Source organism: Serinus canaria, chromosome 21, assembly GCF_022539315.1.
Source record: "Serinus canaria isolate serCan28SL12 chromosome 21, serCan2020, whole genome shotgun sequence".
Classification (NCBI taxonomy): Eukaryota; Metazoa; Chordata; class Aves; order Passeriformes; family Fringillidae; genus Serinus; species Serinus canaria.
In genome coordinates, this window is record NC_066334.1 from 1,255,647 (window position 1) to 1,283,097 (window position 27,451).

General features: G+C 47.3%; 1 protein-coding gene across 6 annotated transcripts in view; it reads left to right on the plus strand.

Annotated features, from left to right (window-relative positions):
• UBR4 (ubiquitin protein ligase E3 component n-recognin 4) overlaps nucleotides 1-27,451 on the plus strand; it is an 85,416-nt gene that overhangs the window by 9,178 nt on the left and 48,787 nt on the right. For 3 of the 6 annotated variants that reach the window (XM_050982609.1, XM_030232891.2, XM_050982610.1), the window contains exons 14-54: nucleotides 456-573; nucleotides 990-1,177; nucleotides 1,739-1,898; nucleotides 2,024-2,109; nucleotides 3,081-3,250; nucleotides 3,850-4,132; nucleotides 4,733-4,865; nucleotides 5,282-5,361; nucleotides 5,840-5,968; nucleotides 6,422-6,604; nucleotides 6,774-6,896; nucleotides 6,983-7,212; nucleotides 7,837-7,961; nucleotides 8,370-8,467; nucleotides 8,594-8,751; nucleotides 9,365-9,574; nucleotides 10,108-10,209; nucleotides 11,050-11,150; nucleotides 11,341-11,539; nucleotides 11,625-11,813; nucleotides 12,304-12,367; nucleotides 12,568-12,759; nucleotides 13,327-13,397; nucleotides 13,523-13,670; nucleotides 14,124-14,351; nucleotides 14,527-14,697; nucleotides 14,794-14,976; nucleotides 16,268-16,426; nucleotides 17,045-17,197; nucleotides 17,504-17,731; nucleotides 18,518-18,675; nucleotides 19,773-19,944; nucleotides 20,090-20,291; nucleotides 21,629-21,792; nucleotides 22,649-22,865; nucleotides 23,244-23,460; nucleotides 24,804-24,836; nucleotides 25,923-25,986; nucleotides 26,403-26,537; nucleotides 26,854-27,028; nucleotides 27,259-27,396. In XM_050982609.1, the coding sequence (XP_050838566.1) occupies nucleotides 456-573; nucleotides 990-1,177; nucleotides 1,739-1,898; nucleotides 2,024-2,109; nucleotides 3,081-3,250; nucleotides 3,850-4,132; nucleotides 4,733-4,865; nucleotides 5,282-5,361; nucleotides 5,840-5,968; nucleotides 6,422-6,604; nucleotides 6,774-6,896; nucleotides 6,983-7,212; nucleotides 7,837-7,961; nucleotides 8,370-8,467; nucleotides 8,594-8,751; nucleotides 9,365-9,574; nucleotides 10,108-10,209; nucleotides 11,050-11,150; nucleotides 11,341-11,539; nucleotides 11,625-11,813; nucleotides 12,304-12,367; nucleotides 12,568-12,759; nucleotides 13,327-13,397; nucleotides 13,523-13,670; nucleotides 14,124-14,351; nucleotides 14,527-14,697; nucleotides 14,794-14,976; nucleotides 16,268-16,426; nucleotides 17,045-17,197; nucleotides 17,504-17,731; nucleotides 18,518-18,675; nucleotides 19,773-19,944; nucleotides 20,090-20,291; nucleotides 21,629-21,792; nucleotides 22,649-22,865; nucleotides 23,244-23,460; nucleotides 24,804-24,836; nucleotides 25,923-25,986; nucleotides 26,403-26,537; nucleotides 26,854-27,028; nucleotides 27,259-27,396 (6,337 nt within the window). Of the gene's footprint in view, nucleotides 1-455; nucleotides 574-989; nucleotides 1,178-1,738; nucleotides 1,899-2,023; nucleotides 2,110-3,080; nucleotides 3,251-3,849; nucleotides 4,133-4,732; nucleotides 4,866-5,281; nucleotides 5,362-5,839; nucleotides 5,969-6,421; nucleotides 6,605-6,773; nucleotides 6,897-6,982; nucleotides 7,213-7,836; nucleotides 7,962-8,369; nucleotides 8,468-8,593; nucleotides 8,752-9,364; nucleotides 9,575-10,107; nucleotides 10,210-11,049; nucleotides 11,151-11,340; nucleotides 11,540-11,624; nucleotides 11,814-12,303; nucleotides 12,368-12,567; nucleotides 12,760-13,326; nucleotides 13,398-13,522; nucleotides 13,671-14,123; nucleotides 14,352-14,526; nucleotides 14,698-14,793; nucleotides 14,977-16,267; nucleotides 16,427-17,044; nucleotides 17,198-17,503; nucleotides 17,732-18,517; nucleotides 18,676-19,772; nucleotides 19,945-20,089; nucleotides 20,292-21,628; nucleotides 21,793-22,648; nucleotides 22,866-23,243; nucleotides 23,461-24,803; nucleotides 24,837-25,922; nucleotides 25,987-26,402; nucleotides 26,538-26,853; nucleotides 27,029-27,258; nucleotides 27,397-27,451 lie in introns of those variants that run through there. The other 3 variants (XM_050982611.1, XM_050982612.1, XM_050982613.1) reach the window with 2 other exon arrangements.

Sequence of the window (27,451 nt, forward strand, 5' to 3'; positions counted from 1 at the left end):
GAACTTCTGGAGCTGAGCCACTCCAGATGGTCAGCACTTAACAAACTGGGACTGTGCTGAGAACATACAATTCTTCTTTCAGAAGTCGTCAGTCAGGGCATTTCTCTTTCCTCTCTTCAGAAATGTAAATTTGACAAACCTGTGCTAATGGAAATGCACTTTTTTGTAAGTTTAATGGTACTTGTGATTTTAGTGGGAAGATGAAAAGGCTGCATTGGTAACAGATGATTTTGTATTGGAACTGTTACTTCAAGTGTTGCTTACAAGCTTGCGTAGATTGTTTATTTTCAACCATCCTGTGTATTTTTAGTACAACTTAAACCTTGAAAAACTGTTAATAAACTAGTTGAGACGAATTTGCTAGAAGAAAATTAAAAGGCATGAGGAAGTTATTCTTATTTTCAAATTATTATATTTTATAATCCCAGAATTTTCCTGGTTCTGTTGTTCTTTAGGCCTGTGTCCTGCAGCGCCAGAGGAAGGGCTCCATGAGCAGTGATGCCAGTGCCTCCACTGACTCCAACACCTACTACGAGGATGACTTCAGCAGCACTGAGGAGGACAGCAGCCAAGGTAGTAGAGTTTGCAGCAGCTCAGGATTTTACACTGCTTTTCACATTTAATGGAGACCTGGCTACTATGCTGTTGCCTTCTCAGACTGACTTGTAACACTGAGAATACAGAGCAGTTTGTAAGGGCTGTGTGGCAGAAGTAATGCTGACTGCTCTCTTTTGTGTAAACTGAAGCCTGAGTGGCTGGGATTTGACAGTATTTGCTTAAGAGTAGAGCGGAAATAATTTCATTGTGTAAATTCCTGCTGGACCTCTGTGAAAGGGCTTTGCCTTGTGATTTGGACAGAAGAAATGAAGCTAGCAGACAGCTTAAGGCTGCTCAGTGAATTTCTGTTTTAGGCCTTTCTCAGGCTGGGTAATTTTGTGAGGTGTTTGCTTATAACACTGTGGGTTTGTTGTTCCTGCCCTGTGTGCTAGATGACGACAGTGAGCCAATCCTGGGGCAATGGTTTGAAGAGACAATCTCTCCCAGCAAGGAGAAAGTGGCTCCACCACCACCCCCTCCACCCCCTCCTCTGGAGAGCTCACCGAGGGTGAAGAGCCCCAACAAGCAGAGCGCTGGGGAGAACGGGAACATCTTGGCCAGCCGCAAGGACCCCGAGCTGGTATGGCCAGAGCTTGGCCCCGGGAGCTGGGGGGGCTGGGGCAGGCACTGCTGGGCTCGGGCACCCTTCTCCTGCCAGGGACTGCTGTGCTGGAAACAGCAGGGGCTTCTGGTGCACTGCTCAGGGGAATCAGGGAGCGTTGTGGCTGTGGAGAAGGAGCCCTCTCCCTCTCTGATGGAGTGTCTAGGGATTTTTGCTGGCAGGGAAGCAGAGGCTGGAGATTGTCTCTCTTTGGGTTACAGAGGGAGAGGGAGAATGGGGGCAGAGCTGCAAGTGAGTGACTTGCTGATAGAATGCTTTTAGCTCCAGCTCTCTTGGGTAAAGACAAAAATAAGAACTGCAGTGGAGAAGTTGGAGGCCTCCAACCTTCTCAGAGAGTTCTGGGTAAGTCTTGGTGCACACCACAGTGCAGGGAGCTGGATTGCCATGAGTGCACCTTTCTTCCACTGCAGGGGGGTGAGGTTTAAGGGACTTGATTTATTTTGCTGGTGGTTTAGTTTTTGTTTAATGTTGTCCCTCTGCTTTTGTTGTTTCTATAGTGTGTTTCTCTTTTCTTTTCAGTTTTTGAGCCTAGCTTCAAACATTTTGAACTTTATCACTTCTTCTATGCTGAACTCCAGGAATAACTTCATTCGCAACTACCTGAGCGTGTCCCTGTCGGAGCAGCACATGGCCACGCTGGCGAGCATCATCAAGGAGGTGGACAAGGATGGCCTGAAGGGTGAGTGAGCAAACCTCTCTGGTAGGGCTGTACAGCCCAGAGGTGTCTCTTTATTTTAGTTTCATGTCAAACTTTTAAATGCTGGAGAGCAAAGGCAGTAAGGGCTCTCGATCCCTGTCTTACAGGCACATCAGATGAGGAGTTTGCTGCTGCTCTGTATCACTTCAACCATTCCTTGGTGACCTCAGATCTTCAGTCCCCTGCCCTGCAGGTGAGTTGGGATTGAATGCATAAATGAAATGAAGAAGTGTTGGTGTCTGTTTATGCCTCTATATGGGTTCTCCACACCTTGAGTAGTGTGCTGGTTGTTCCATTTGGCCTTGAGTATATTCTGCAAAAACGGGTTGGAATATTTTGAGTCCCATGATTTGAATGACCTTTCAGTCATCCAGCACAAAACATCCTGCACAGTGTAAACTTAACATTTAGAGTTCTCACTAATTCACTGGACTTTGAAGGTGATGAAAGCTGAGAAGGAAATGAGTTTGTGTATTTTGTTTTTGAGAGTTGCCTCTATCCATGCCATTATCAAGAGACATTCCTACATATTTGCTCTGATGTCAGGACTCATGCCAAAAGGCCTTGGAATTTCTCAGGAGAGAATCAACTTAATCCTTTTGCTTTCATGTCCTAACTTTGTAGCCTCTAGGTTTCTTTGCTGGGTCATGGGCTGACCTGACTTAACCCTGTCATGGAGGTTATGAACCTGCTTCACCCATCACTGAATTCAACCCATATACTTTGTGGGCTGTTTACTACTGTATTTAAAACACTCTGTTGTTTGTTAATTTTTAAAAGCAGTTGGACTTTTCATCCATCTGCCTTTTTATTACATTTGAAAAGAAGCAAATGTTGCTGTGATCAGCCAAAGGGCTGTTCTTGCAGATGCACAGATACTGAACACAGTAGCATAGTCTCTCCTGCTCTGATATTGCAGTGAATGAGAAAAATACATTAATGCCATTTCTTCTGCCTTGGTGTTGAGACTTTGTTGTGTTTAGGTGCTGAAGTGACAGCTTTGAGCATAGCTCTGCCCTGTATCTGAGACAGGAGAGGCATTGCTGTGTTAGCAGAGCTGAGAGCCCTGCTGTTTATTGGCAACTGTGTGCTCAAATCATACTTTTAATTAATTAAAGCATCAGACAGGACTTGCCTCTTTCCAACAAGCCTGTTTTGTTCCAGAACACACTTCTCCAGCAGCTGGGAGTTGCCCCTTTTTCTGAAGGTCCGTGGCCTCTCTACATCCACCCTCAAAGTCTGTCTGTGCTGTCCCGACTCCTCCTGATTTGGCAGCATAAAGCCACTGCCCAGGGAGATCCTGACGTTCCAGAGTGCCTTAAAGTCTGGGAAAGGTGAGATCATTTTATGTTAAGCTGGAAATCAGTCATCTCTTGCTTCTCTCATTTCCTGTCAAGTGAGAATTCTCTGGCCTCAGCATTTCAATTGGGTGTGTTCACTGATCTGGGATCCATGTGGTGCTGGGGGGAGCAGAGGGTCAGTCTGCTGTGCTGGAGAATCCTTTACCCAGGATTAGAGGGACTTAGAGGGGAGGAGGCTGAATTGCAGCAAGGCCGGCTGCAAAAAGGAAAGGAGGATCTCTTATTTTTCAGCAGGTTTCTGAGAGGTCCTGTTAGCATGGTGCTGAGATTGTTCCTCTCTGCCATTACCTGGCTTTCACTGATAGGCTTTAGGTGGTTTAAAGCTCTAATGAGCAGGTTTGAATCACCCCTTCTCCTTTTGAATGATTGTTCCTGTTTTCCACTAAATATATTTGCACTGATTTAATTTCTGTAGGTTTTTCTGCTCACGCAGTCTCATTCCAATACATAATGTAGTGAACATTTGTGAAATTGCCAGTATTAGAACAGTAAGCAGAAAAATAAAATTATTTCTGGTTAAAGAGATTTTGAAGAGGGATCTAAACTTGGCAAACTTCCTCTCCTGTTGCCAGGTTTGTGGGCACCCTGAAGCAAAACGCCTTGCAGGGGACTCTCCCCAGTGACACAGAAGATCTGAACGTGGAGCATCTCCAGCTGCTGCTGCTCATTTTCCACAATTTCTCAGAGAGGGGCCGCAGATCCATCATGATGCTCTGTATCCAGACCATTGTGGAGCTGACAGCAAACATGGAGACCCAGCAGTGTTCTGTGCCCCTCATCGTGGCACGGCTGCTGCTGGTGTTTGACTACCTGCTCCACCAGTATTCCAAGGCCCCTGTGTACCTGTTCGAACAGGTAAGGTTTTGGCAGCTGGGTATTTAATTGGTCACCCAGCAGGAATCTGTAATGGGCACTCATTTGGTGTGTTCTTACCATGACCCTTGTGAGTAAATCAGTTTTGATGTTGATACCAAACCTCGGAGTTCCAAGGAATGATTAATTATGGCTGGTTCCTTGCAGCAGGTTCAGTTGGAGTGTAAATTCCTGGTGTGACTGGTGTCTTAATAAATCGTAGCAAGGACAGGATGATTGTCCCACCATATCTTTAAAATCTTGTGTATTTGTCAGTTTATTTCATGAATACCTTTTGTACTTCCTTGATTTAGTGTTTGACCATGGAGGTTTTTGGGACTGTCCTCATTAATGGGACAGGGTGGTGCTTTGTGCCTGGCTTTTCCAACTGTGGGACGCTTGGCCATGGATTTAAACTGCTCAGTCCACAATAAAAAGCACCACGGAGGGTCCAGGGCTTCCCCCAGAAGAGTGGAATATTGTGTTTTGAGTAGGACTGTTTCTGTTTTGTGTTTCTTTCTCTGTGGGGTGGTATTTTCCCCCTACCCCTCAGTGACAAGGATGCCATGGGTGGGTTTTTGTTTGGTTTTTTTTTAAATTCAGGTACAATATAATTTGCTGACTCCACCCATTGGCTGGGTGAGTGGATCCCAGGACAGCAGCAGACGGACATCTGTCCCACTTTATCATGGCTTTAAAGAAGTGGAAGAAAACTGGACCAAACACTGTTCATCAGGTAAGAAAGAAAATGTAAGGAATTTTTTATTGCAAGATTTGCTTTTATAAATAAATGAGAGCTTTTTCTGTGCCTTGATTTGAGCATCTTTTCCTGCTCAAATGCCTTTTAATGGCCATAGTTACAATAGGTGAAAATACATCTAATAAGGCAAGAATTGTTTTATTAAATAAAATTCAAAGTTGTTCTCTCCTAGGAGTATGCAACAAGTAATTAAAAATAAGTGTGTGTTTATTTTGCCAGGATTGTAGGAGTAGGAAAGCTTTGGCTGCCTATGCCACAGGTTAGAGCACCTGTAATGTGTTCTGCTAGTGGTCATACAATGCAGAAGGTTGTGGAGATGAGGAGAGGATATAACACAATGTGGCCTGTTTAAACTGCCATTTTGAAGGTTATTTTTTGTTCTCACATTCCAGACTCTGCTCCACAGCCCAGGTTCTACTGCATCCTGTCTCCAGAGGCTTCTGAGGATGATCTGAACCGTCTGGATAGCACGGTATGGCGCTGCTGGTAGAGACTTTCTGGAGGGCCATGGGGGTTTGCCAAGTGCCAGGGAAAACAGACAAGAAGGAAAAACTCAATTAAAAAGAAGGACCAGGAATCTTTCACTAAATGGAGAAAAGAAGAGTGGCCACATAAGATAACATGGGATTCCTTCTTACCCCTAGTTGGATGTCAGGGCAGTCACTGTGCAAAATCTGTGGAGATCTGTTGTAGTACTTGCAGGAATGCTTGGGATTCAGACAAAGACGCATTAGAGTTGTTTTCTCATCACTTTGCTCCAAGTTCTCTTTGGGTTTTGTTGCCATCAGGGTTATGGGCTCCCTCTCCTGCCTGCCCCTTATCCCCAGTCCATTGATCCACAGCCCCAGCAGAAACTCTCTGACGTTTATTTTGCAAGGTTTTGGGCTGTGGGTATTCTGAATGCTTAAAGAGCTCTGCAAAGCAGAGTCCAGATTTCTCATCTCCTGCAGGTGTGTGAGGTCCTTTTCTCCAGGACTACAAAGTACGACGAGCTCTACACAGCCCTCACCTCATTACTGGCTGCTGGCTCCCAGTTTGATACACTCAGGAGGAGGGAGAACAAAAATGTCACTGCACTGGTAAGACTGTCTTGCTGCCTGTGTGGAGGAATAACAAGTTTTTAAACTTAGTATTTTCAAGCAAAGTATTTAACCAAAGTATTTTGGACTGTGCTTGGAGTAATGAGGAACTTAAAAATCTCATAGCTAACCATTGTGTTTGTGGTGGCTGCACGCCTCTTGAGCTTTTAATTCATAATGTGCTTCAGACTTGCTGTAAGTCCATGGTAATTCCAGGAGGTGTGGCTAGAGCACGATTAAACAGGAATAAATTAGATCATTTTTCCTTTTTCTTTTCTCGCTCCTGTGTTGCCTATTTTATTGTTTAATATGGAAGAAACTCAGTCCAGAATGTGTTCATCTGATTTGGCACATCTGCAGGAGTGTGGAGTCCCTGAGGAGATATTTCAGTAGCTGTAATGATGCAGACTGCAGTCATTCTGTACTAATTTTTCCAACTGTTCTTCTGTTTAGGAAGCCTGTGCCCTTCAGTACTACTTCCTGATCCTGTGGCGGATCCTGGGGATTTTGCCTCCCTCCAGAAGCTACATGCACCATTTGGCCATGAACACCCCTGAGATGAGTGACTGTGACCTCCTGCACACCCTGCGCTGGTCCTCCCGCCTGCAGATCCCGTCCTACGTTGTGTGGATCAAGGTACAGCCTCAGCTCCGTGGGGTGTGGGGGAGGGGACAGTGACAGTGTCAGCCCCCCGTGCTGACTGCACGTGGGATTTGTTTTGGGGGGACTTGTGCCTGTCTTTTGTAAACTGGTTAATTCCAGAGCACTGTTCAAGTGTGATGGATCTGGGTTTTGGCATTTGTAGGATCACCTTATCAAGCAGGGCATGAAGGCTGAGCATGCTGCTCCTCTCATTGAACTGACCTCCAGCAAGTGCATCTCTGTGAAGTACGACGTGGAAATAGCAGAGGAATACTTTGCTCGACAGGTGAGGTGTGGGAGTGCAGCTACACATAAAAACTTCTGCTTCTGTGGGATGATCTGCACTTACTGTTCCATCTTCTGTGTTTGCAGATCTCTTCTTTCTGTGCTGTCGACTGCACAACCATTCTCCAGCTGCATGAAGTCCCCAGTTTACAATCCATTTACACCCTTGATGCTGCCATCTCCAAGATCCAGGTTTCTCTAGATGAGCACTTTTCCAAGTCAGCTGCAGAAACTGATCCCCACAAGTCCTCAGAGATAACCAAGAACCTCCTCCCTGCTACGCTGCAGCTCATTGACACTTATGCTACTTTTACCAGGTACAGTCCTTGGGGTTTCCAATAGGAATACAATTTCCTGCTGTGCTTTGGGCTTTCTCTGTGTTTTGTGTCTTGTTTTCTTAGAAGTGCCTGGGAGTTTTATGGTCTGAAGTAATTACTTTGTGTCCTCTAGAGGGTCCCTTGCTTTAAAAGAAGAATAACAAGTAGCTTCTCAAGCCATGCATGGGACTTTGTTGTTTCTGAGTAGCCTCCTTGTATGATCTTCCAAGGCTTCCTTGCAAGTTTGCAAAACCAGCTTTTCCTCCAAAGATAAAACCACCCTCTAGGATAGTGCTACTTAAGGTTATTTCTCTGGCATAGTATTGAGGCTGTCAGACCATCAAGAAAGGGGGGTGGGGGTTAATTCTTACATTAAAAAATCTAAATTCTTCTAAACTCTCGTTAGAACCTGTGTAGAAGAAAGTAAAAGTAAATCAGCTTTTTCTTTTTGGGCACTTCTCCTGGTAAGTAGCTTAGAGGAGATAAAAGCCCAGAAGTCCCTTAGTGGTGTGAGATGAAGTGTGGGGCAGAACTTCAGAAGTTTGTGTTTTTTTCTGTCACTCCGTTGACACACTCAGTTGTGAGCTGCAGATGCAGTTGCTGAGGTCAATCCCCTCCCTGCAGGTCCTACCTGCTGCGGAGCCTCTCGGAGGAGGCGTCCTCGGACAGCAGAGCCTCCGAGGAGAAGCTGCGGGGCTACGCCGCCGTCCTGGCCATCGGCTCCGGCCGCTGCAAGCCCAACACTCTGGGTGAGGGCCAGGGCACTGCTGGGCTTCAGGGTGCCTCCATGGGTGAATCTTCCCACAGTGCTTCCAGTACCCAATTTCAAAGTGATCTCCACCGCTGTTCAAACGAGTGAGCTGTGCTGCGAGCAGCACACGGCAAAGTCTCTTCAGTATCCTACCAGCTGAAACAACTGGGCAAACCTTGAAAGGATCATTATCTTGTGAGCTCCTCTGGATCAGTGAAATGTTTTTGTAACCATATTGGAGCTTGTGGCATGGAATAACAGTGGGAACTATGAACTGTTGATATGCCATGTTTTCTGCAGTTCAAATGAAGTGAAAGAAGCTGGGATGCTCTTAAACATTTAAAGATGATTTTTACTGGCAGATTTTTGAATTTATTCAGTGCCTGATCGTTCTATGTAACTGCAGGTCCAACCCTTGTCCAGAACTTGCCATCAGCTGTGCAGACCCTGTGTGAATCCTGGAACAACATCCACACCAACGAGTTCCCCAACATCGGTTCATGGGTGAGTCCAGGCTCGGGGCCTGATGTGGTGTGAGTGCAGCTGCAGGCATTGCTGGGAGTGGGGGCAGTGTGTGCCTCTGTCCCAGATCCAGGGCTCTGACATGTGTGTGTGTGTGTCCCTCCCCAGCGCAACGCCTTTGCCAACGACACCATCCCTGCAGAAAGCTACATCAGTGCCGTGCAGGCTGCCCACTTGGGCACCCTCTGCAGCCAGAGCCTGCCCCTGGCAGCCTCCCTCAAGCACACCCTGCTGTCCCTGGTCAGGCTCACTGGGGATCTCATCATGTAAGTCAGGCCTTGTGTTACACTGTGTGTTCCTCACACTGCTGGGTGCTTTGCTCTCTGTCCTCCAGGGCTGACTGTGCAACACTTACTGACCTGGTGCTGGTTCTGACCTAAACCTTCCAGTTTACAGTTCCAAATACCAAATGAATGACAGTCAGTCTTTCTGTTTCCTGTGGTATCTCCAAAAGTAAAGCTCCCTGAGAGAAACCTTTTTGTCAAATATGGACTTGAAGAGAAGGGGATGTAAACTGACACAATACAGATCTAACTAATTCATTTGTGTTTTGTTATCATTCACTTGTGTGAAGTTTTAACGTTTAAGAAAAAGTGAAATGGCATTTTTTTCCCAGGGACTTAGTCTAAAGTACTCTGAAACCAAAAAGTAGTCACTGACACTGCAGACTGGCACTGTCTAGGCAGATGCTGTAACTGTATATATTTTTCTGAGGAGGAAAATGGCTGGGCCAGTGTTTTTATCCCACCTTTCCAAAAAGGCTTTCATCACTGACTTCCGTCCGGAGTTGTGCCTCACATAATGTGAATTCTAGTTTCCAGTAGGGATGATCTGTGATACATCATGCAGAGAATTAACTTGTGTCCTTTTCTTCTCAAGCTGGTCAGATGATCCCAACCCGCCCCAGGTGATCCATTCCCTGCTGCCCCTCCTTCTGGAGACCAGCACAGAGAGTGTGGCAGAAATCAGCAGCAACTCCCTGGAGAGGATCTTGGGCCCGGCGGACTCGGATGAGTTCCTAGCACGTGTTTATGAGAAGTTGATCATGGGGTGCTATAACATACTGGCCCGTCACTCTGACCCAAACAGGTAACAAAGCTGTGTGCAAAGATTGGCTACAGCAGGGATGCTTCTGGAACAGAAAAAAATCAGCTTATTTTTATCTGTTGGAAGCTTCTGTACTTGTATACTATAAATATGAGAATTTCTTTTCACATTACCAGAATTGTGGAGTGGGGGTGAGAGGAAAAGAGAATGAGGAGGAGTAACAGAAGAGACTTAAAGTGTAAAAGGAGCAGCTCTTTATAAATTTGTGTGTGAGGAGTCTGAAATGTCTGGGTTATTTTAGGTTTCTGGCTGGGACTTACCTTACAGCATCATGTGTCCCTTTGTTCTAACTTGGTGGATTTGTTGGTGTTTATGTAAAGTTGTTTATCAATTGTTTTTCTCCTGTCTGTTGGAAGAAGAGCTGCTTTCAATTAGTGGAAAAATTACTAGAATTGTAATGGCAAATAGATCACTTCTGGCCTCTCAGAACTGTTGTGATTGTTGAAATTGTTTTTAGATGTTCTTATTTCATCCTCATATATTTGATCCTTATCTATTCCTCTTTTAATCCTCAGTGGCCTGGATGAGTCCATCTTGGAGGAGTGTTTGCAGCATCTGGAGAAACAGCTGGAGAGCAGCCAGGCCAGAAAAGCCATGGAGGAATTCTTTTCAGAAAGGTGAAGTCACCGTGGAAGTTGTATTCCAAGGACTCTCATCCTTGTTCTGTTAGCTTGTCAGTATAGACACCAGGGTGATGTTAATGCCATTGTGCAGGAAAATACAGACTCTGTAGAGCCAGGATCTGCTTCAGGCAGTTCAGGAGAGTGGGAAGAGACTCTGAGGGGGAGAGGACCTGGGTCTTTGTCCAAATCAAATACTCAGTGAGGCCTCACAGTAATATCAGTGGGGAATGTTGCAGGATGATAGTTCTGTCCGAGCAGGTTTCTGAGAGATGCTGCTCCAAGCTGCAAAATCCCAAATTCTCTCAGTGCTTCTGTGGAGCCACAGGTTGATAATTTTAAGAGTGGGGAGGGGGGTTAGAGCCATAAAGGTAAGTTATGCTGGCAGCGGCCTAGAACAGCTGTGATAGAAACAGTCTGCACAACCACAGTGTTCTGAGTATGAGGTGAGCAATGGGAAAGGCTTTCTCCATCACAAAGCTGTCCATTGCCTGTTTTTTCTCTCTGCCTGTTGAACAGTTCAGAATGAAAGCAGCCTGGTGGCAGTACATTGTTAGTATGGAAGGGAAAAATAGGCAGGAAAATCTTGACTTCTGTTTTGGAAGCCAGTTCAGGCCCTTTTGTGACTGGTTATTTAGAGAATACTGAGGAGCCCATTTATGAGTTTTGGTCTGAGCTGGGTTTGCTGTTTGGCTGAAAGCAGTTTCTGTGGTTTGGCTGCTGAGCAGTGCTGACACAAACTCCTGCCAGTCGGAAACGTGAGGTTGAAGTGGAGCCAGTGGGAAAGGGGAATGGGCTGCTCTTTACAAAGCTGATTTCATTCTCCCCTCTGTACAGTGGAGAACTGGTGCAGATCATGATGGCGACGGCCAATGAGAACCTCTCGGCCAAGTTCTGTAACAGGGTGCTGAAATTCTTCACCAAGCTCTTCCAGCTGAGTAAGTGCCAGTAGGATCTCCTCCTTCCTGCCTTTTCCACTTCACACTGGTCTTGTATTGTCTGAGATTGGAAGGTGCTTGGAAGAAAATCTGTGGGAGGGAGTGGGATCACAGCTTCATGCTTTCAAGGAGAGCCATTTCCACACGTGTTCCTTGGAGCATCTGTCACTGACAGTAACTTTCCCCCCAGCTGAGAAGAGCCCCAACCCCAGCCTGCTGCGCCTCTGTGGCTCCCTGGCCCAGCTGGCCTGTGTGGAGCCCGTGAGGCTGCAGGCCTGGCTGACCAGGATGACCATGTCCCCACCCAAGGATTCGGACCAGCTGGACGTGGTGCAGGAGAACAGGCAGCTGCTGCAGCTCCTGACCACTTACATTGTTCGGGAGAACAGGTGAAGCACAGCCCTGGTCCTGTCTTGTGTGAGCTGCTGTTGGTTCTTTGTGGTACCTGTGTGAAACTCTCCTCTTTTTGCTCAGCCAAGTGGGGGAAGGCGTGTGCACTGTTCTGCTCAGCACTCTGATACCAATGGCAACGGAGATGTTGGCCAATGGGGATGGCACGGGCTTTCCTGAGCTGATGGTCGTCATGGCAACTTTGGCCAGTGCAGGACAAGGGGCGGGACACCTCCAGCTTCATGGTGCTGCTGTGGACTGGCTGGGCAGATGGTAAGAGTGAACTCTGTACTGCTGATGCTTCATTTGTGGGGGTTTTTAAATTTCTTTTCTGGTGTTTTGGGACAGAAATTTGTTTACAGATAATCCCTTCTCTCTTAGTTTATTGTTTGTTGTAAGGGATATAAAGTGTCTGAGGGAGGCAGATCTGTGTCCATCTGTTCCAAACAATCACGTTTTGTTTCTTTACTCTGGATGGTTTAGTTACTGCATTTATGCATTCCCCATTGTTAATCTAAGGGAAACTGAATGCTTGAAGCAGTTGGTCAGGAGTGAGTTTATACTTCCCAAAGGCTGTCAGCTGGAGTGAGGGGTTTTGGACTCCCCATCCCAGGAAGTGTTCCAGGCCAGGTTGGATGGGGCTTGGTCCAACCTGGGACAGTGGAAGGTGTCCTGGCCCATGGCAGGGATGGGATGAGATGGGCTTTAGGATCCTTTCCATCCTAAACCATTCTGTAGTAATTCCCAGTGTTCTGTGTTGCAGCAAGAAATACCTGTCTCAAAAGAACGTGGTAGAGAAAATGAATGCCAACGTCATGCAAGGGAAGGTAAGGCTTGTGCTAGTGCTGCACTTGCAGGAATGACTCCCAGGCACGAGTTCAGCTGTCCTGGTTTGGTGGGACAAAACCTGGTGGGAGTTTTAAAGCAATTTGGCCAGGGGGTGTCTGTCCTGTGTTCATGCCCTGTAGCAGCTGTTGTGGACTGTGAGCTCTGGGGCTCTGATTTTTCCTTGCCTTCTGCTCCCCAGCACGTGACAATCCTGGAGTGCACGTGCCACATCGTGTCCTACCTGGCCGATGTCACCAACGCACTGAGCCAGAGCAGTGGGCAGGGCCCCAGCCACCTGTCTGTGGACGGCGAGGAGCGCGCCATCGAGGTGGACTCGGACTGGGTGGAGGAGCTGGCCGTGGAGGAGGAGGACTCTCAGGCTGAGGATTCGGTAGGCAACAGGCACAGTGGATGCTGCAAAGGACAGGAGGGCTTATTTTGAACCTCCCAAATCACTCAGCTTATCAGTTGAGATTTTATGTTCACTGAGTGAAGGACCCGGCATGTCAGGTCTGGAGGAGAGGATCTACCATTACTGCCTAGATGTGTTGACTTTGTGATGCCAACAAAAATTTAGTATTTATTTTTTTAATTAAAAGGAAGAAATGGGATAAAATGGGTTTGCTGGTTAGCTGGCCATTGCTAGGATTTGTGTCAGCAAGCAACTTTGATTAATACGCTAAGTGCTATTGGGTGATGAAAAAAGCTGTTAGGGTATGTTCTTTATTTTTTGTATCAATATTTTTGTTAATGTTTCTTTTTCTTGTGAACCACTTCATGTTACTACAATGTGTCACCATCTCCTCTCTCCAGGTGGTTTGATACCAGCTGCTTTCTAGCTCAGTGTTGCTAAAATGTATTAAAATGTACCTTTGGTTTCTTAGGCATTTATTATGTTCGTGTACTTCACTGTAGCTGCAGTTATAACACCTTCCTAAAACAATTTTCTTCTGGATAGGATGAAGATTCTCTCTGTAATAAACTTTGTACCTTCACCATCACACAGAAAGAATTCATGAATCAACACTGGTAAGAATCTCAAGCTTGTGTTCAGAGTTTCAGCCTGGTATTTCTGGCCATTGGGAAGGAAACCAGTGTAGTTTATGAGCCTCAAGTCACTGCCTGTCAAAACTCACCTGGCTTATTTTGGGCAGGTACCACTGTCACACTTGCAAGATGGTTGATGGGGTTGGTGTTTGCACAGTTTGTGCTAAAGTTTGTCACAAGGATCATGAGATTTCTTACGCCAAGTACGGATCCTTCTTCTGTGACTGTGGAGCCAAGGAGGATGGCAGCTGCCTGGTAAATTCTTTATGTCTTCAGATTTTCAAGTGTTTTGCAATTTTCTGTTCTGCAGTAAGTTACGTCAGGATTTGAGTATGCAGAAGTGTTAAGACTTGAAGGCTTTGACTTTATAATGAACCCTCAGAATTTACAGCTTGCCTGGAAATTAATTTTTTTGCAGCAAATAAGAGGATTGGTAAATCTGTGTCCTAGTGACTCCTGGGATTCCACCTGCCTTTACAGAATTTGCTGCAAAGCAAAGAACACCTTTTCCCATGTTTTCCACTGGCAGCAAATGAAATAATTGTATCTGAAATATGGAAAGTTTTTAATCCTTGGGTGGAGAGTCACTTGCAGGATGTTATTTCTTTAGAACTGCGCTCTAATTGCTGCTCTTACAATTTGTGTTCACTTCATCAGTAGCCAGGTTGAGCCTGGTTTGGGATTTTGGTGTTACTGTGTCATTCCCAGGCACTGGTGAAGAGAACTCCCAGCAGTGGGATGAGCTCTACCATGAAGGAATCAGCCTTCCAGAGCGAGCCCCGCGTGCCCGAGAGCGTCATCCGCCACGCGAGCACGTCCCCGGCTGAGAAAGCCAAGGTCACCATCAGTGAGGGCAAGGGCCCCGATGAGGAAAAGCCCAAGAAGAGCAGCCTGTGCAGAAACGTGGAGGGCTGTCGAGAGGAGCTGCAGTCCCAGGTATAATTGTCAGCTGCTAAACAGAGATGGGTTATCTTGAGGATCTTGGGCAGGCTGGGTTGGTTGTAAACTGAGATGAGAGGGTCCAAAGGGATTTCAGGCTTTAAAAAACAGTTTATGTGCAGCTCCCATCAAGAGCATCTTGTTCCTCATTTGCCTGATCTGTTTCTTGTAGGCCAACTTCTCCTTTGCACCGTTGGTGCTGGAGATGCTGAATTTCCTGATGGATGCCATCCAGGTCAACTTCCAGCAAGCTTCAGCCATGGGGAGCAGCAGCCGTGCCCAGCAGGCTCTCAGCGAGCTCCACACTTTGGACAAATCAGTAGAAATGACGGATCAGCTGATGGTAGGAACAAAAGGAATTAGCAGAGTGTGGATGGGGGGAGTGGCTTTTAAACAGAGACATTCCAGTGACACCCTCTGGATGCTTTCCCTGTCTCAGGTTCCCACCCTGGGCTCACAGGAAGGCGCCTTTGAGAACGTGCGCATGAACTACAGCGGGGACCAGGGCCAGACCATCCGGCAGCTGATCAGCGCGCACGTGCTGCGCCGCGTGGCCATGTGCGTGCTGTCCTCGCCCCATGGCCGCCGCCAGCACCTGGCTGTCAGCCACGAGAAGGGCAAGGTGAGCCCCCAGCCGAGTCCTGGGCTCCTGAGGGAAGGGGAGCAGTGCTGGATGCACTGGGTTCTCAGGGGAAATGGAACAGTGCTGGATCCTGGGGTTCCCAAGGGAAGGGGACTGGTGCTGGAGCTGCTGGGCTGCCACAGGAAATGGAGCAGTGCTGGATGCACCAGGTTCCCAGGGGAAATGGGACACCGCTGGATGCACTGAGTTCGCAAGGAAAATGGAACAGTGCTGGATCCGAGGGTTCCCAGGGGAAATGGAACAGTGCTGAATCCCAGGGTTCCCAGGGGAAATGGAACAGTGCTGGATCCCAGGAGAAATGGAACAGTGCTGGATCCCAGGGTTCCCAGGAGAAATAGAACAGTGCTGGATCCCAGGGTTCCCAGGGGAAATGGGACACCGCTGGATCCCAGGGTTCCCAGGGGAAATGGAACACCACTGGATCCCAGGGTTCCCAGGGGAAATGGACCAGCACTGGGTTCCCAGGGAAATGGAAAAATGCTGGATCCTGGGGTTCCTGAGGGAAGTGGAGCAGTGCTTGAGCTGCTGGGTTCCCAGGGAAATGGAACAGTGCTGCATACTGGAGTTCCCAAAGGAACTGAAACAGTGCTGGATGCACTGGCTTCCCAGGGAAATGAAGCAGTGCTGGATCCTGGGGTTCCCAAGGGAAGTGGACCAATGCTGGATGTACTGGGTTCCCACGGGACATGGAACAGTGCTGAGGAACAGGGAGGACTGTGGTTTGTTCTGCCCATCTTGAGATCTGGTGTGAAGTGTTGTGTAGCTATGGAGAACCTCTTGTAAGGAAAACTGTTAAGGAAAAAGAGTTCCTGCAGCAGGAACAGTAAGAACAGCTCACTGCCATCACCCACCTCACTGCAGCCACCTGAGAGGAGGCTGGAGTCAGATGGGGGTCCATGATTCAGCAAAAGGACAACAGGAAATGACCTTAAGGTGTGCGAAGGGAGGTTCCAATTAGTTAGTATAAACAAAAATTTGTCTGCAGGAGTCGTTAGTTAGACATGGGAATAAATTGCCCAGAGAGGTGGCAGAGTCACCAACTCTGGAAGTGTTCAGGAGGTATCTGGACATGGCACTTGGGGAAGTGGTTTGGGAGTGATTATGGTGGTGCTGGGGTGATGGTTGGACTCAGTGATCTCGTGGATCCGTTCCAGCCTTGATGATTCTGTAGTTCTGATTCAGAATCAACTGAATAACTCTGTGATCTGGAATTGAAATGCCTGACTCCCCCCAGTTGCAGTCAGGTAACTGAGCTCATTCTGTGGTGCAGATCACAGTGCTCCAGCTCTCAGCCCTGCTGAAACAAGCCGACTCCAGCAAAAGGAAACTGACCCTCACCCGCCTGGCATCGGCGCCCGTCCCGTTCACTGTGCTGAGCCTGACTGGGAATCCCTGCAAGGAGGACTACCTGGCTGTGTGTGGGCTGAAGGTGAGTGCCTGCCAAACCCTTTTCCAGGGAGCTGCAAACATCAGCTGAAAGCCAGCTGTGGTTGTTTCCTCTGAGGAGTTAGCATGGAGCTGCCTCCAAAGTTCTTTCACTAATTCAACTCCTGATTCACTTTCCTACTAGATAGATAAGGTAAAAGAAGGAGGACCTGGATGAACAATATAATTAATGAGACAGTGCCTCAAAACTCAAAATAGTATTTCTTACTGTATTTAAGCTGATTTTCTTTGAAGACAAGAGCCAATGTTTGGCTCTTGTCTTAAAACAAAACACATCCAAACTTAGTGTGTTAAAACTAGTCTGTAACAATTAGTGTTCTTTGGCAAGGACTCCTCTTTTTTATATTCCCCCAAATTTAGATTCAGCTTTCCCAGTGCACAATCTACAGATGTATTATTTAGCTGAGAAGAAGCTGTCCTCTCTGTAGCTTTTTATTTTCAGATCTTCGTGTTATTTATCTTCAATGCAGGAAATTGAGATTTAGAGTCTCTGAATCATTATTTGCCATAAGAGAAATGCTGACTTTTAACTCTATTCTTGGCTTCAAATACTTGTGAACACTTTGTTTTAATATTTAACCAATTTTCTCCATTACTCCAGGATTGCCATGTGTTAACATTCAGCAGCTCTGGATCAGTCTCTGATCATTTGGTGCTTCATCCCCAACTGGCCACTGGGAATTTCATCATCAAAGCCGTGTGGCTGCCAGGATCCCAAACAGAGCTGGCCATTGTCACTGCAGACTTCGTGAAGGTATGTCTGGCCATGAACTGTTGATGGTACAGCTTCTAGCAGACATCAGAGTCTGGATCCTCGGGGAGTTGCATGTGGGAGAATGTGGTAATAGTCTTAGAAATGAATTGGAAATATAAATTTGCAGTATTTCTTGCAAGGAAAAGTAAACCCAAAGAACTTAAAGAGAACAAAAGCCCCAAACTGTAACATCTCATAGGGATTCCCTCATCTCAGCTCATGTTCATTGCACTGTTCTGTATCGTAGCAGTTAATTACTGCCTTGACAATCATTGTAGTTAATTATTTCCTTGGTTCTTCCCACAGATTTACGACCTCTCAGTAGACGCCTTGAGTCCAACTTTCTACTTCCTCCTACCGAGTTCCAAAATCAGGGATGTCACTTTCCTGTTCAACGAGGAGGGGAAGAACATCATTGTGATCATGTCTTCTGCTGGCTACATCTACACACAGCTCATGGAGGAGGCCAGCAGTGCCCAGCACGGGCCCTTCTATGTCACCAATGTGCTTGAAGTCAACCATGAGGACCTGAAGGTGCTGGTGACTTCCCTTTTTTTTTTTTTTTTTTGCGTCTTCCATTTGAAGGCAGAAGTTTCCTTCTTTTTTTTCCTTCTCCTTTTAAGCCCCCTGATCTAGATCTAAGAGCTTTCTCATTCCTCTAAAGAGAGAAATATCCTTACAGTAAAAGGAGGTGGGGGTGAAAATTAAACCCCTTGATCCTTTCATCTAGAAAATGGAGCATGTTTTCCATGGCTGGCTCTGAAGTCATGCCCAGCAGGATTTCTCAGCAGGGAGATGGCTTCAGAGCAGTGCTGTTCGCAGAGCAAGGCACTCCAAAGGTGCAGGAGCAGAAGGGATAAATCACCATGGCTGGGGCTGGAGAGCTGCAGTCAGCCTTTGTTTCTTCTCTTGAGGATGACCTTTAAAATCTCTCCAGTGTTTTTACCCCAGCCTACTTCAAAACAGAAATAGATGAGAAGGAGGCTCTCAGGAAGGTCTTTTATGAGCTGGGCATCCAGGGGATGCTCCATGTGACACTGTCACACAGAGCTGAGGCTCACAGCTGCAGGAGCTCAGGGTGTTACCTACAGCCTCCGGGTGTTCAGGCTCAGCATCCCCTCCCAGAGCCTTTGAAGTGTCTGATGGATGAGTTCACCCAGGAGTTCAGCTTAGAAAATTGTCATTTAGGGCTCTGTTCTCTCACTGCTGGGAAGGAGGGGCGGCTTTGGGAATAATGCCATCGCAAATTTAAAAGCCTGACAGAATGTGTGGGGATATTTGTGTTTATGTTAAATGTTGGCATTTCTCTGGATCCTCCAGGACAGCAATGGCCAGGTGGCAGGAGGGGGAGTGTCAGTCTATTACTCCCACGTGCTGCAGATGTTGTTCTTCAGCTACTGCCAAGGCAAATCCTTCGCAGCCACCATCAGCCGGGCCAGCCTGGAAGTGCAGCGGCTCTTCCCAATTAACATCAAGAGGTGAGGATCCTGGGGGACACTCCCTGCATTTTTATTTCTTTCTTTTTATAATAAATATTGCTTATTTTTAAACATCCCAGCTCTGAATGGCCAAATGGGTGGTGAAAATTCCCTATTGACTGATACTTCTTGCTACTTTTCATGGTCCTTGTGTCCTAATGGACTTGGATGATCCTTGTGGGTCCCTTCCAGCTCAGGAATTCCATGATATTCCAGTTGCAGGATGATTAGAAACCAGAACTGGCTGTTTCAGCAGTAGGCCACACATGCATTTTGTCCTCCCAGCAGGATTTCAGAGCAGCAAGGTGTCTGCAGAGCAGTGGAGGTGCCCAGGGTGAGCTGCCCGAGGTGCAGCCGCTGGAACCGATGGGATTATCTGCCCTCACTGAGGTGGCCGAGGAGGAAGCCTTTGTTTCCTTTCAGCACTACTGCTGCAGTGGACCTTGTGCATTGTGCATGTTAAGGCTGATTTTCAGACTCCCTTGAGGGAAACCAATCTCTTACTCTATGAACATGGCAAGAAAAAGACAGTTCTATTGTGTGTTCTGATATGCAGTGCTGGGCACTCAGGCCACAGGCTCTTCACTGGCCTGACACAACGCCACTGGCACAAGTGGGCTCTGAAGGAGGGTCATGTTCCTAGAGCTCCTGAACTCCAGTTTAGTTTGGCTTAGTCTTTTTGCAGCTCTGTTTCCACTTTTTCCAGAGAGCAGACACTGATTCTCCTGCATTGGTCTTTGCTTATTGCTGCTGGGTGTGTTGAAACATGAAACTGTTCATCCATTCAGATAAAAACATTGCTGAAAGCCATTTATAAATGGCCTCCTTGATTTGGGGCATAAAATGCAACACTAAGCCAGTTTTTCCTTGTGTTTGCAGGGTAGGGATTTGGGCTGAGGACTGGGATGCTCGTTGTTTCTGCCCACTGTGGTGACTGTTTCAGGTTGCTCACCTGTAAACCAGACTCTGTTCATTGATGCAATGCTTGAGTCTCTGCTCAGGACAAAACTTTAACTGATTTGAGCACAATGAAATTTGTGTGGTTTTGCTTGTGCTGCTCCTCAAATGAATGTCATTGTGCCCTTTGTCTCTCGCAGTTCCAATGGTAGCAGTAAGACTTCTCCAGCCCTGTGTCAGTGGTCTGAGGTGATGAACCACCCTGGCCTGGTGTGCTGTGTCCAGCAGACCACGGGTGTCCCACTGGTGGTGATGGTGAAGCCAGACACCTTCCTCATCCAGGAGATTAAGACCTTGCCAGCCAAAGCAAAGGTTAGTCAGGGTTCCCTGTATTTTTGACTCTTAAAATTTGGTTTCTTGTTGTTCTGTAAACCAGATCTCCAGTCTTGGCAGCTTTTCTAATACAAAGAGTTTGTTCCTCCAAGCGAGAGTTGCCTTCCCTTGCCTTGCCTTGCAGATCCAGGACATGGTGGCCATCCGTCACACGGCCTGCAACGAGCAGCAGAGGACCACCATGATCCTGCTGTGTGAGGATGGCAGCCTGAGGATCTACATGGCCAACGTGGAGAACACGTCCTACTGGCTGCAGCCCTCTCTGCAGCCCAGCAGCGTCATCAGCATCATGAAACCCGTGCGCAAGCGCAAGGCAGCCGCCATCAGTAAGGGCTCCTCACATCACCTTTGTCACTCACTGTCCTGGATTGCAAGATAAGTGTGTCCTCTATCTGCCATCTGTTAGAGGTGTGGCAGTTATCTCCTGTTAATAGAACAGGATCAAGGCACCAAAATCTGTCTGGGTTTGAAAAGACAGGTGTCTGCTGAGGAAGGCAGGAGCTCCCCCTGAAATGGAAAATGTAAACCCCTCCCTCTCTGAATTGTTACAATTTTGAAATTAAGGGGCTCTCAGGCAGAGGTATGGGAGCAGGAATAACAGTTCTTTATTGGGGAAGAAAATAAAAAATAATAAAATAAACAATGCAGTAATACAAAACAACACTGAAAGAGTCAGAACAGGACCTGACACCCTGTGGGTCAGGGTGGTGGCAGCAGTCCCATTCAATGGTGGCTGCAGCTCTCCTGCAGTGACAGGTGGGTTCTGCTGGAGCAGGGATCCTGTTGAAGGGCGTAGTCTTCCTCTGAAGATTCAGTGGTGCTATAGATGGGCCTGGTCTTCCTCTGGGAATGCAGTGGGCAAAGGCTGCTGTGGTGTCCCAAATGTCAGATTGTATCCAGGTAGGAATGCTTGGCTCCTCCCCTGGGCAGAGCATCTCCCCATGGGAGGATGGAATTTGATCAGCCATGCAGTGACACTCAGTGGCCATGGACAGAAGAGATCTCCTGGAGGGAGGATGGGCTGTGGGAGAGATAAAGAAAACTGCCCAATGAAGAGAAGAGAACCGCCCGACCTCTAACAGATGGCAAATAGAATACACACTTATCTTGCAATCCAGGACACTAATGGAGATGTAAAGATTGATCTACATCATCTAAATACTTACAACACTCATCCTGACAATTACATCAGTGCTGGCTAAGGGGATAAAATGTTTCCATAGATGGATGTTGGAAACCTGGTTACTGAGAATTTTAGGCTTTATGTGCTGATAGGCACTGACCCTCAAGAGAACACTATATTTGACCTGAAGTTGTAGAGAAAGCTTTCAAAATTAAATAATAAAACTAAGATGGTTAGTGCATAGTTTAAATAAAAGTATATAATATCCCATAGTAGAAAACTTAAGAGTTTAAAGTTTTAAAATATAGTAATATATATAAAACAAGATAGAAGTTTTAAGACAGAGAAGAGTTCTTTTTTTTTCACCTTCTTCTTCATAAGTGTGAGTAGTATTATCTTCTTCATAAGTTTAAATAGTAAAAAATCCAACAGGTGCATATAGAAATACTCTCCAAAGGAGGCGAGTTGTTTCTGCAGGTTTTTTACAACTTTGCCTGTTTAGAACATCTTTTGTCATAAAGATCTCTTTCCCCCTTGTAGCAACTCGCACATCCAGCCAGGTGAACTTCCCCATTGACTTCTTTGAGCACAACCAGCAGCTCACAGATGTGGAGTTCGGGGGCAATGACCTGCTGCAGGTCTACAATGCCCAGCAGATAAAGCACCGCCTCAATTCCACAGGCATGTACGTGGCCAACACAAAGGTGAGTGGGGCACTCTGGGGACTCCATTGGGCTTCTGGGTGACGTTACTGTTCATGTTGTCACCATGCCTTGCCTTAAGAAGTCTGCTTTGTTCAAATGACCCCACACAAGTACTGTACCTGGGGGTACTGGTTGACAACAGACTGAAAATGAGCCAGCAGTGTGCCGTGGTGGCCAAGAAGGCCAACGGCGTCCTAGCCTGGATCAGGAATGGTGTGGCCAGCTGGAGCAGGGAGGTCATTTCTCCCCCTGTACTTGGCACTGGCAAGGCCACACCTTGAGCACTGCGTCCAGTTCTGGGCCCTCAGTTTGGGAAGGACGTTGAGACACTGGAGCACGTCCAGAGGAGGCAACGAGGCTGGAGAGGGACTGGGAACACAAACCCTGTGAGGAACCACTGAGGGGAGCTGGGGGTGTTTATCCTGGAGAAAAGGAGACTCAGGGGTGACCTTATCACTCTCTAGAACTTCCTGAAGGGTAGTTGTAGTCAGGTGGGGGTTGGTCTCTTTCTCCAGGAACTGACAGAACCAGAGAACAGTCTCGAGGTGTGTTGGGGAAATACAGGTTGGAAATGAAGAAGAAGTATTTCACAGAAAAAGTGACAAAATACTGGAATGGCCTGCCCAGGGGGATGGTGGAGTCACCATCCCTGGATGTGTTTAGAAAAAGACTGGATGTGGCACTCGGTGCCGTGGTTTAGTTAAGGTGTTTAGGCATAGGTTGGGCTCCATGATCTTGAAGGTATCTTCCGACCTAGTCATTCTGTGATTCTGTAATTCAGTAAACAGTGGAGGCACCTCTGTACAGTGTCCTTGGCTTCAGAGGGAGTTTCTGAGCTGTGGTTTGTTCTCTGCAGCCTGGGGGTTTCACCATCGAAGTGACCAACAACAACAGCACGATGGTGATGACGGGCATGCGCATCCAGATCGGCACGCAGGCCATCGAGCGCGCGCCCTCCTACCTGGAGATCTTCGGCCGCACCATGCAGCTCAACATGACCCGCGCCCGCTGGTTCGACTTCCCCTTCACCCGCGAAGAGGCCCTGCAGGCTGACAAGAAACTCACTATCTTCAGTAAGGCTGTGTGCCCTGCTTGGGCTGACCAGCTGATGGGCTGGTTTGGGTGGGATGAAGCTGCTTCACCTCACAGCAGGGAATTGCTACAATCCATTTCTTTGCCCTGACTGCAAAAACAGTCTGAGGGGGGAACCCTGAGCATTTGGTAACTTTATTTATGGCCCAGTTTCTTGCTGCTGTGAGTGAATGTTCAGTAGTTCAGCTCAAGGATTTTGTGCTGAGGTAAGAGGAGGAAAGTGGATGGTGGAGCAAAGGAGATGGCACTGTCAGTGACTGTGTATTAATGACAGTGTAATTGCTGTCCTGGTCCTGGGAAACGAGGCTGGTTTGTGTCCAAAAGCAACAGTTTTCAAGAAATTTCTCTCATCACTACAGTTGGGGCTTCTGTGGATCCTGCTGGAGTCACCATGATGGACTCCATAAAAATTTATGGCAAAACCAAAGAGCAGTTTGGCTGGCCTGATGAGCCTCCCGAGGACTTCCCGTCTGCTTCCGTGAGCAACGTTTGTCCCCCAAACCTCAACCAAGGGAATGGCACTGGGGACACCGAGTCAGCTGCCCCTGCTGCTGCCAGTGGGACTGTTCTGGAGAGGTATTTCCACAGTCTTTCCCTTATTCCTCCTTGGAAATGGGTTGTTGTTGTGGTGGTGGGCACTTGGGTGCACTTGTGTGCTTTTCCTGACTTGAAGGACTGGAGGGAATTAGTTAGTTGTTCTCACTGCTCTACACAGCAACAGCTGAAAACAGGGGTTGATTATCTTGGTAGGAGGGTTTGTGGTGGCTCTTGGTTGATCTGGTGCAGTAGATGGCTAGATCTGTGTGCTTGCTTGTGCTGCCCTAGTTCATGTTTCAGCAGTCTCGAGGAGCTCAAAGCAATTTCTGCTGCCATGATACATTCTCCTTTCAAGGTGGCCCTTTTTTGGTCTCTGGAGCTCACAAAGGTCAGGTCTCTGAAGTTAAGCTCAGTTTTGAGGAGGGCTTTGTGTATGACCCTGCTTTAGGCTTGTGGCTCCCACCAGCTTGCCTTGTAGCCAGTGTGCCTCAGGCTGAGCTGTTGTGCTGGGGAAGGTGTTGGGTTTTCCCCTGTATCCCTGCTGAGAGCCAAACCCCAAGGGTGACCTGGACAAAAATTTAGAGAATAAAAAGAATTTGTTTTCTTTCTTTCTTATGTCCATGCTGTGTTTTCCTTTGAACTCATACAGTCTGTATCATAAGGGTTATAAAAGCAGCAAGGACAGGAGGGAAACAGCTCAAAGAGGACCTGGTACTGCTGAAAAATGACCATTTCAGAGGAAGCAATCACTGCTCAGCTGTGAAGAGCTGGTGGTTAAGTTTGTCTGATTGAAATTCTCTGGTAGAGGCTCAGGGCTTGAAGTGCCACTTAGGCCCAGTTGAAGAACCTGTTCAGCCATCCTTTAATATTTTGTCTAATAATTAATGGGAGTTTTTCCTGTGTTTATTTTCCCTTTCCTTCCCTCCTCTGCTGTGACATCCCCACAAGATGTCCCTCTCAGCACAGACATGCGGTCCAGTTTTTCAGAGCAGTGGGATTATATTCTAAAAATTTGAATATAAAAAAAATATTATTCCTATTTGGTGTTACCTTCTGAAGGGTTCTCTGGAGTAGGAACAGCTGATGGCAGGCAGGAGGCAGCTTTTCTATCCAAGTGTGGTGTCTGCACTCGAATTTAAGCCTGGGTGGTGCTTTAAGTGGTGCTTGGCTTCTCTGTGTGAGGTGACCTGGCTCATCTCTGTCTTTGTTTTGCTCCAGACCAGTGTGTGCTGCCCAGGTAGAGACCCTGCTTAGACTGACGCTCCCCCGGCTTCATGATTTCCCCATTTAATTTGCCTTTTGCTTAGAATGTGTTCTAGGGAGTTTTTCTGTGAGCTTTACACATTTTTATTTTTTTTTCCTTTTTCTTTGCTCCCCCAAAGTTCTGACACTGAGTCCCTAACCACCCTGGACCGGTTAGTATGGCATCCTTTTCTCTGCACGAATGAGTGTGTGTCAGAGACAGAACACATGGTGTGGCTTTTGGTGACTGGGATCTTTTGTTTTCCAAGTGACATTTGCTTCTTTACATTCTGGTCATTGCATGGCAGATGGTTTAGCAAATGTAAAGATGAAGTGGTTTGCAGATTTTTGCTGTACACAGCATAACTGTTGCTTATTTGACAGACTCCTCTCTGCTTTGTTCCTTCCTTGTGCCTTCTTATCCCCCTTCTGTTCCCTCCAAGCTTTATGAGGGTGGCTGTGGGGAGGGGGATGTTATTTATCACCACCAGACCAGGCAATTGTTCGTTCTACCTTCCAATCCTACACTGCTGTTTTCCCCTTAATGCTCTCTCCTTCCTGCTTTTTCCTGTATCTTCCTGCTCCTTCTGGTGTGTCAGATGGCATTTCAGGTAGTTCTACCTGGGGGCATGGAGTGCTGCTACAGGGACTTTGCTGCCACTTGTAAATCAGGTTTTCCCTTGGGACAGGTGTTCTCCCAGCCTGCTTGAACCTCAGCATCCCTTGCTTGGGGTCACCCCCAGTGCTCTGAGTTAATTTTCTTCTGGAATATTTTGTGCTGAAACTCCAAATTGGAAAGAGCAACCTGTGTGAAAATAGCAAGCGAGTAGAACGTTGCTCTCTTAGCAAAGTCGGTTCCGCTTTTTCCCATGTGTCATAGCCAGCCTTGATCTGCAGTCATCTGTACGTCTGGGGGCCATGGTGAATTGGGACTGTCAAGACAATCCAAGTTATCCCTGCTGCAGGCTGCGTAAGGAAATGTTTTATCCTCTTTGGGAGAGAAAAGCCCCTGTCTTTCAGCTGTGGATTATTAAAGCAGTCCTAAGTTTGTCTGTGAGCGTGAGCCAGGTTTAACTCTGGTCTGTAACACAATGAAATGATATGCATGGTGCCTGTGGCAGGTTTTATCATGCTTTGATTTTGTACTTGGCATTCGTTAGCTGTCTCTGAGCTACTCATGACTGTAGCCCGCATAAAGCAAAGTGCTAAGGAGAGAGAAGGGTTGCTGTACTCAAGCCTGCTTTCCTCTCTCCCTCCAGGCTAGTAGTGAGTTCTTTAGAAGCGCTGGAAAGCTGCTTTGCTGTGGGACCAGTCAACGAGAAGGCAAGTAACTTTCTGAATACATTCCTGAGCTTTGGAGCTGGGGGAGGAGGGGCCAGCTCAGCACTACCTCCTGCAGCCCCGGGGGCCTGATAGGAGCAGAGCCGCATCCCTTTTGCTCAGAGCACTGATCTGAAAGTTGCCTTAGCCAAAAGCGTTTGAAACTAGTTTAGAATGACAATTGGCATTTGCATTTAGCGCTGGTGGGCTTTTTGTGCTGCAGAGTGACCTCGTTTACAGAAACAGCAGGGTAGGAGCCCATAAATCTCAAAAGGACTTTTCTTGTGTAGACATGTGAAGTGTTCCCTAAATGTCAATAGTAAATGGAGGGAGGCTATCAAAAGGGTATGAGGGAAGGGAGCTGTAGGTACACTGAGTGATGGTAAATATACTGAATAATGGGGTTTGTCTGTTCTTAGGAGAAGAATAAGATTGCAGCTCAGGAACTGGCTACTGTGCTGCTGTCCATGCCAGCCCCTTCCAGCGTGCAGCAGCAGACTAAGAGCCTGCTGGCCAGCTTGCACACCAGCCGTTCAGCCTACCACAACCACAAGGTACTGCCCAGGGCGTGGATTTGGGGACTCCTGGAACCTGCCAGGTCATGGCTGAAATGCAGCAGAGCCCTAGAGAGCCCTTCCTCCAAGCAGCACAAACCCCCTGTCTCATCTCTCTTTAGCTCCTGCTGCTTGCCCTGCTGGCTTCTGTGTTTCACCAGAGTTGTGTGATTTTGTGATCTTTTAGCATTGGTTGCCCTTCCTTAGATGAGGAGTGCTGGATTTCCCCAGGATCTGTCCTATGGTTGTGCTTCAGCTGCTTTCTCGTGCTGCAGTCAGTTGTTTTTCTTTGCCTGTGTTATCTCTCACTCTACAGGATCAAGCACTGCTAAGCAAAGCCATTCAGTATTTGACTTCCTCCACCAAAGAAGGAAAGGACCTGGATCCTGAGGTATTCCAGAGGCTGGTCATCACTGCTCGCTCCATTGCTATTATGAGACCCAACAATCTGGTCCACTACACAGAATCAAAGCTGCCACAGCTGGAAACAGGTAGATAAGTCTGTAATTTTCTCAAAGTTTCTGTTGAGATAATTGAAGTTGTACTGGGGTATCGGGTTTGGAGTGGCAGAGACTCTATTTGACACATTTGGTAGGTGTGTGATATCCTGCTGATGAGAACATCAAAGCCTCTGAAAAAAGCCATTTCAAATAAACTTGGTGTTACCCTCATTAAGGTTTTCCCCTGCACATTTCTGAGAGGTGTTTTTTAATCTGTGCAGAGAGTGAAGAAGGGCAGGAGGCCCAGAAACACGTGGAAGGAGAGGGCTGCACCTTCATTACCCAGCTGGTGAACCACTTCTGGAAGCTCCATGCATCAAAACCCAAAAATGCCTTCCTGGCCCCTGCCTGCCTGCCAGGTAGGAGAGCTCTTCCTTTGCTCTTGGCAAGCCTGTGGCTTCTGAAGGGGCCTAT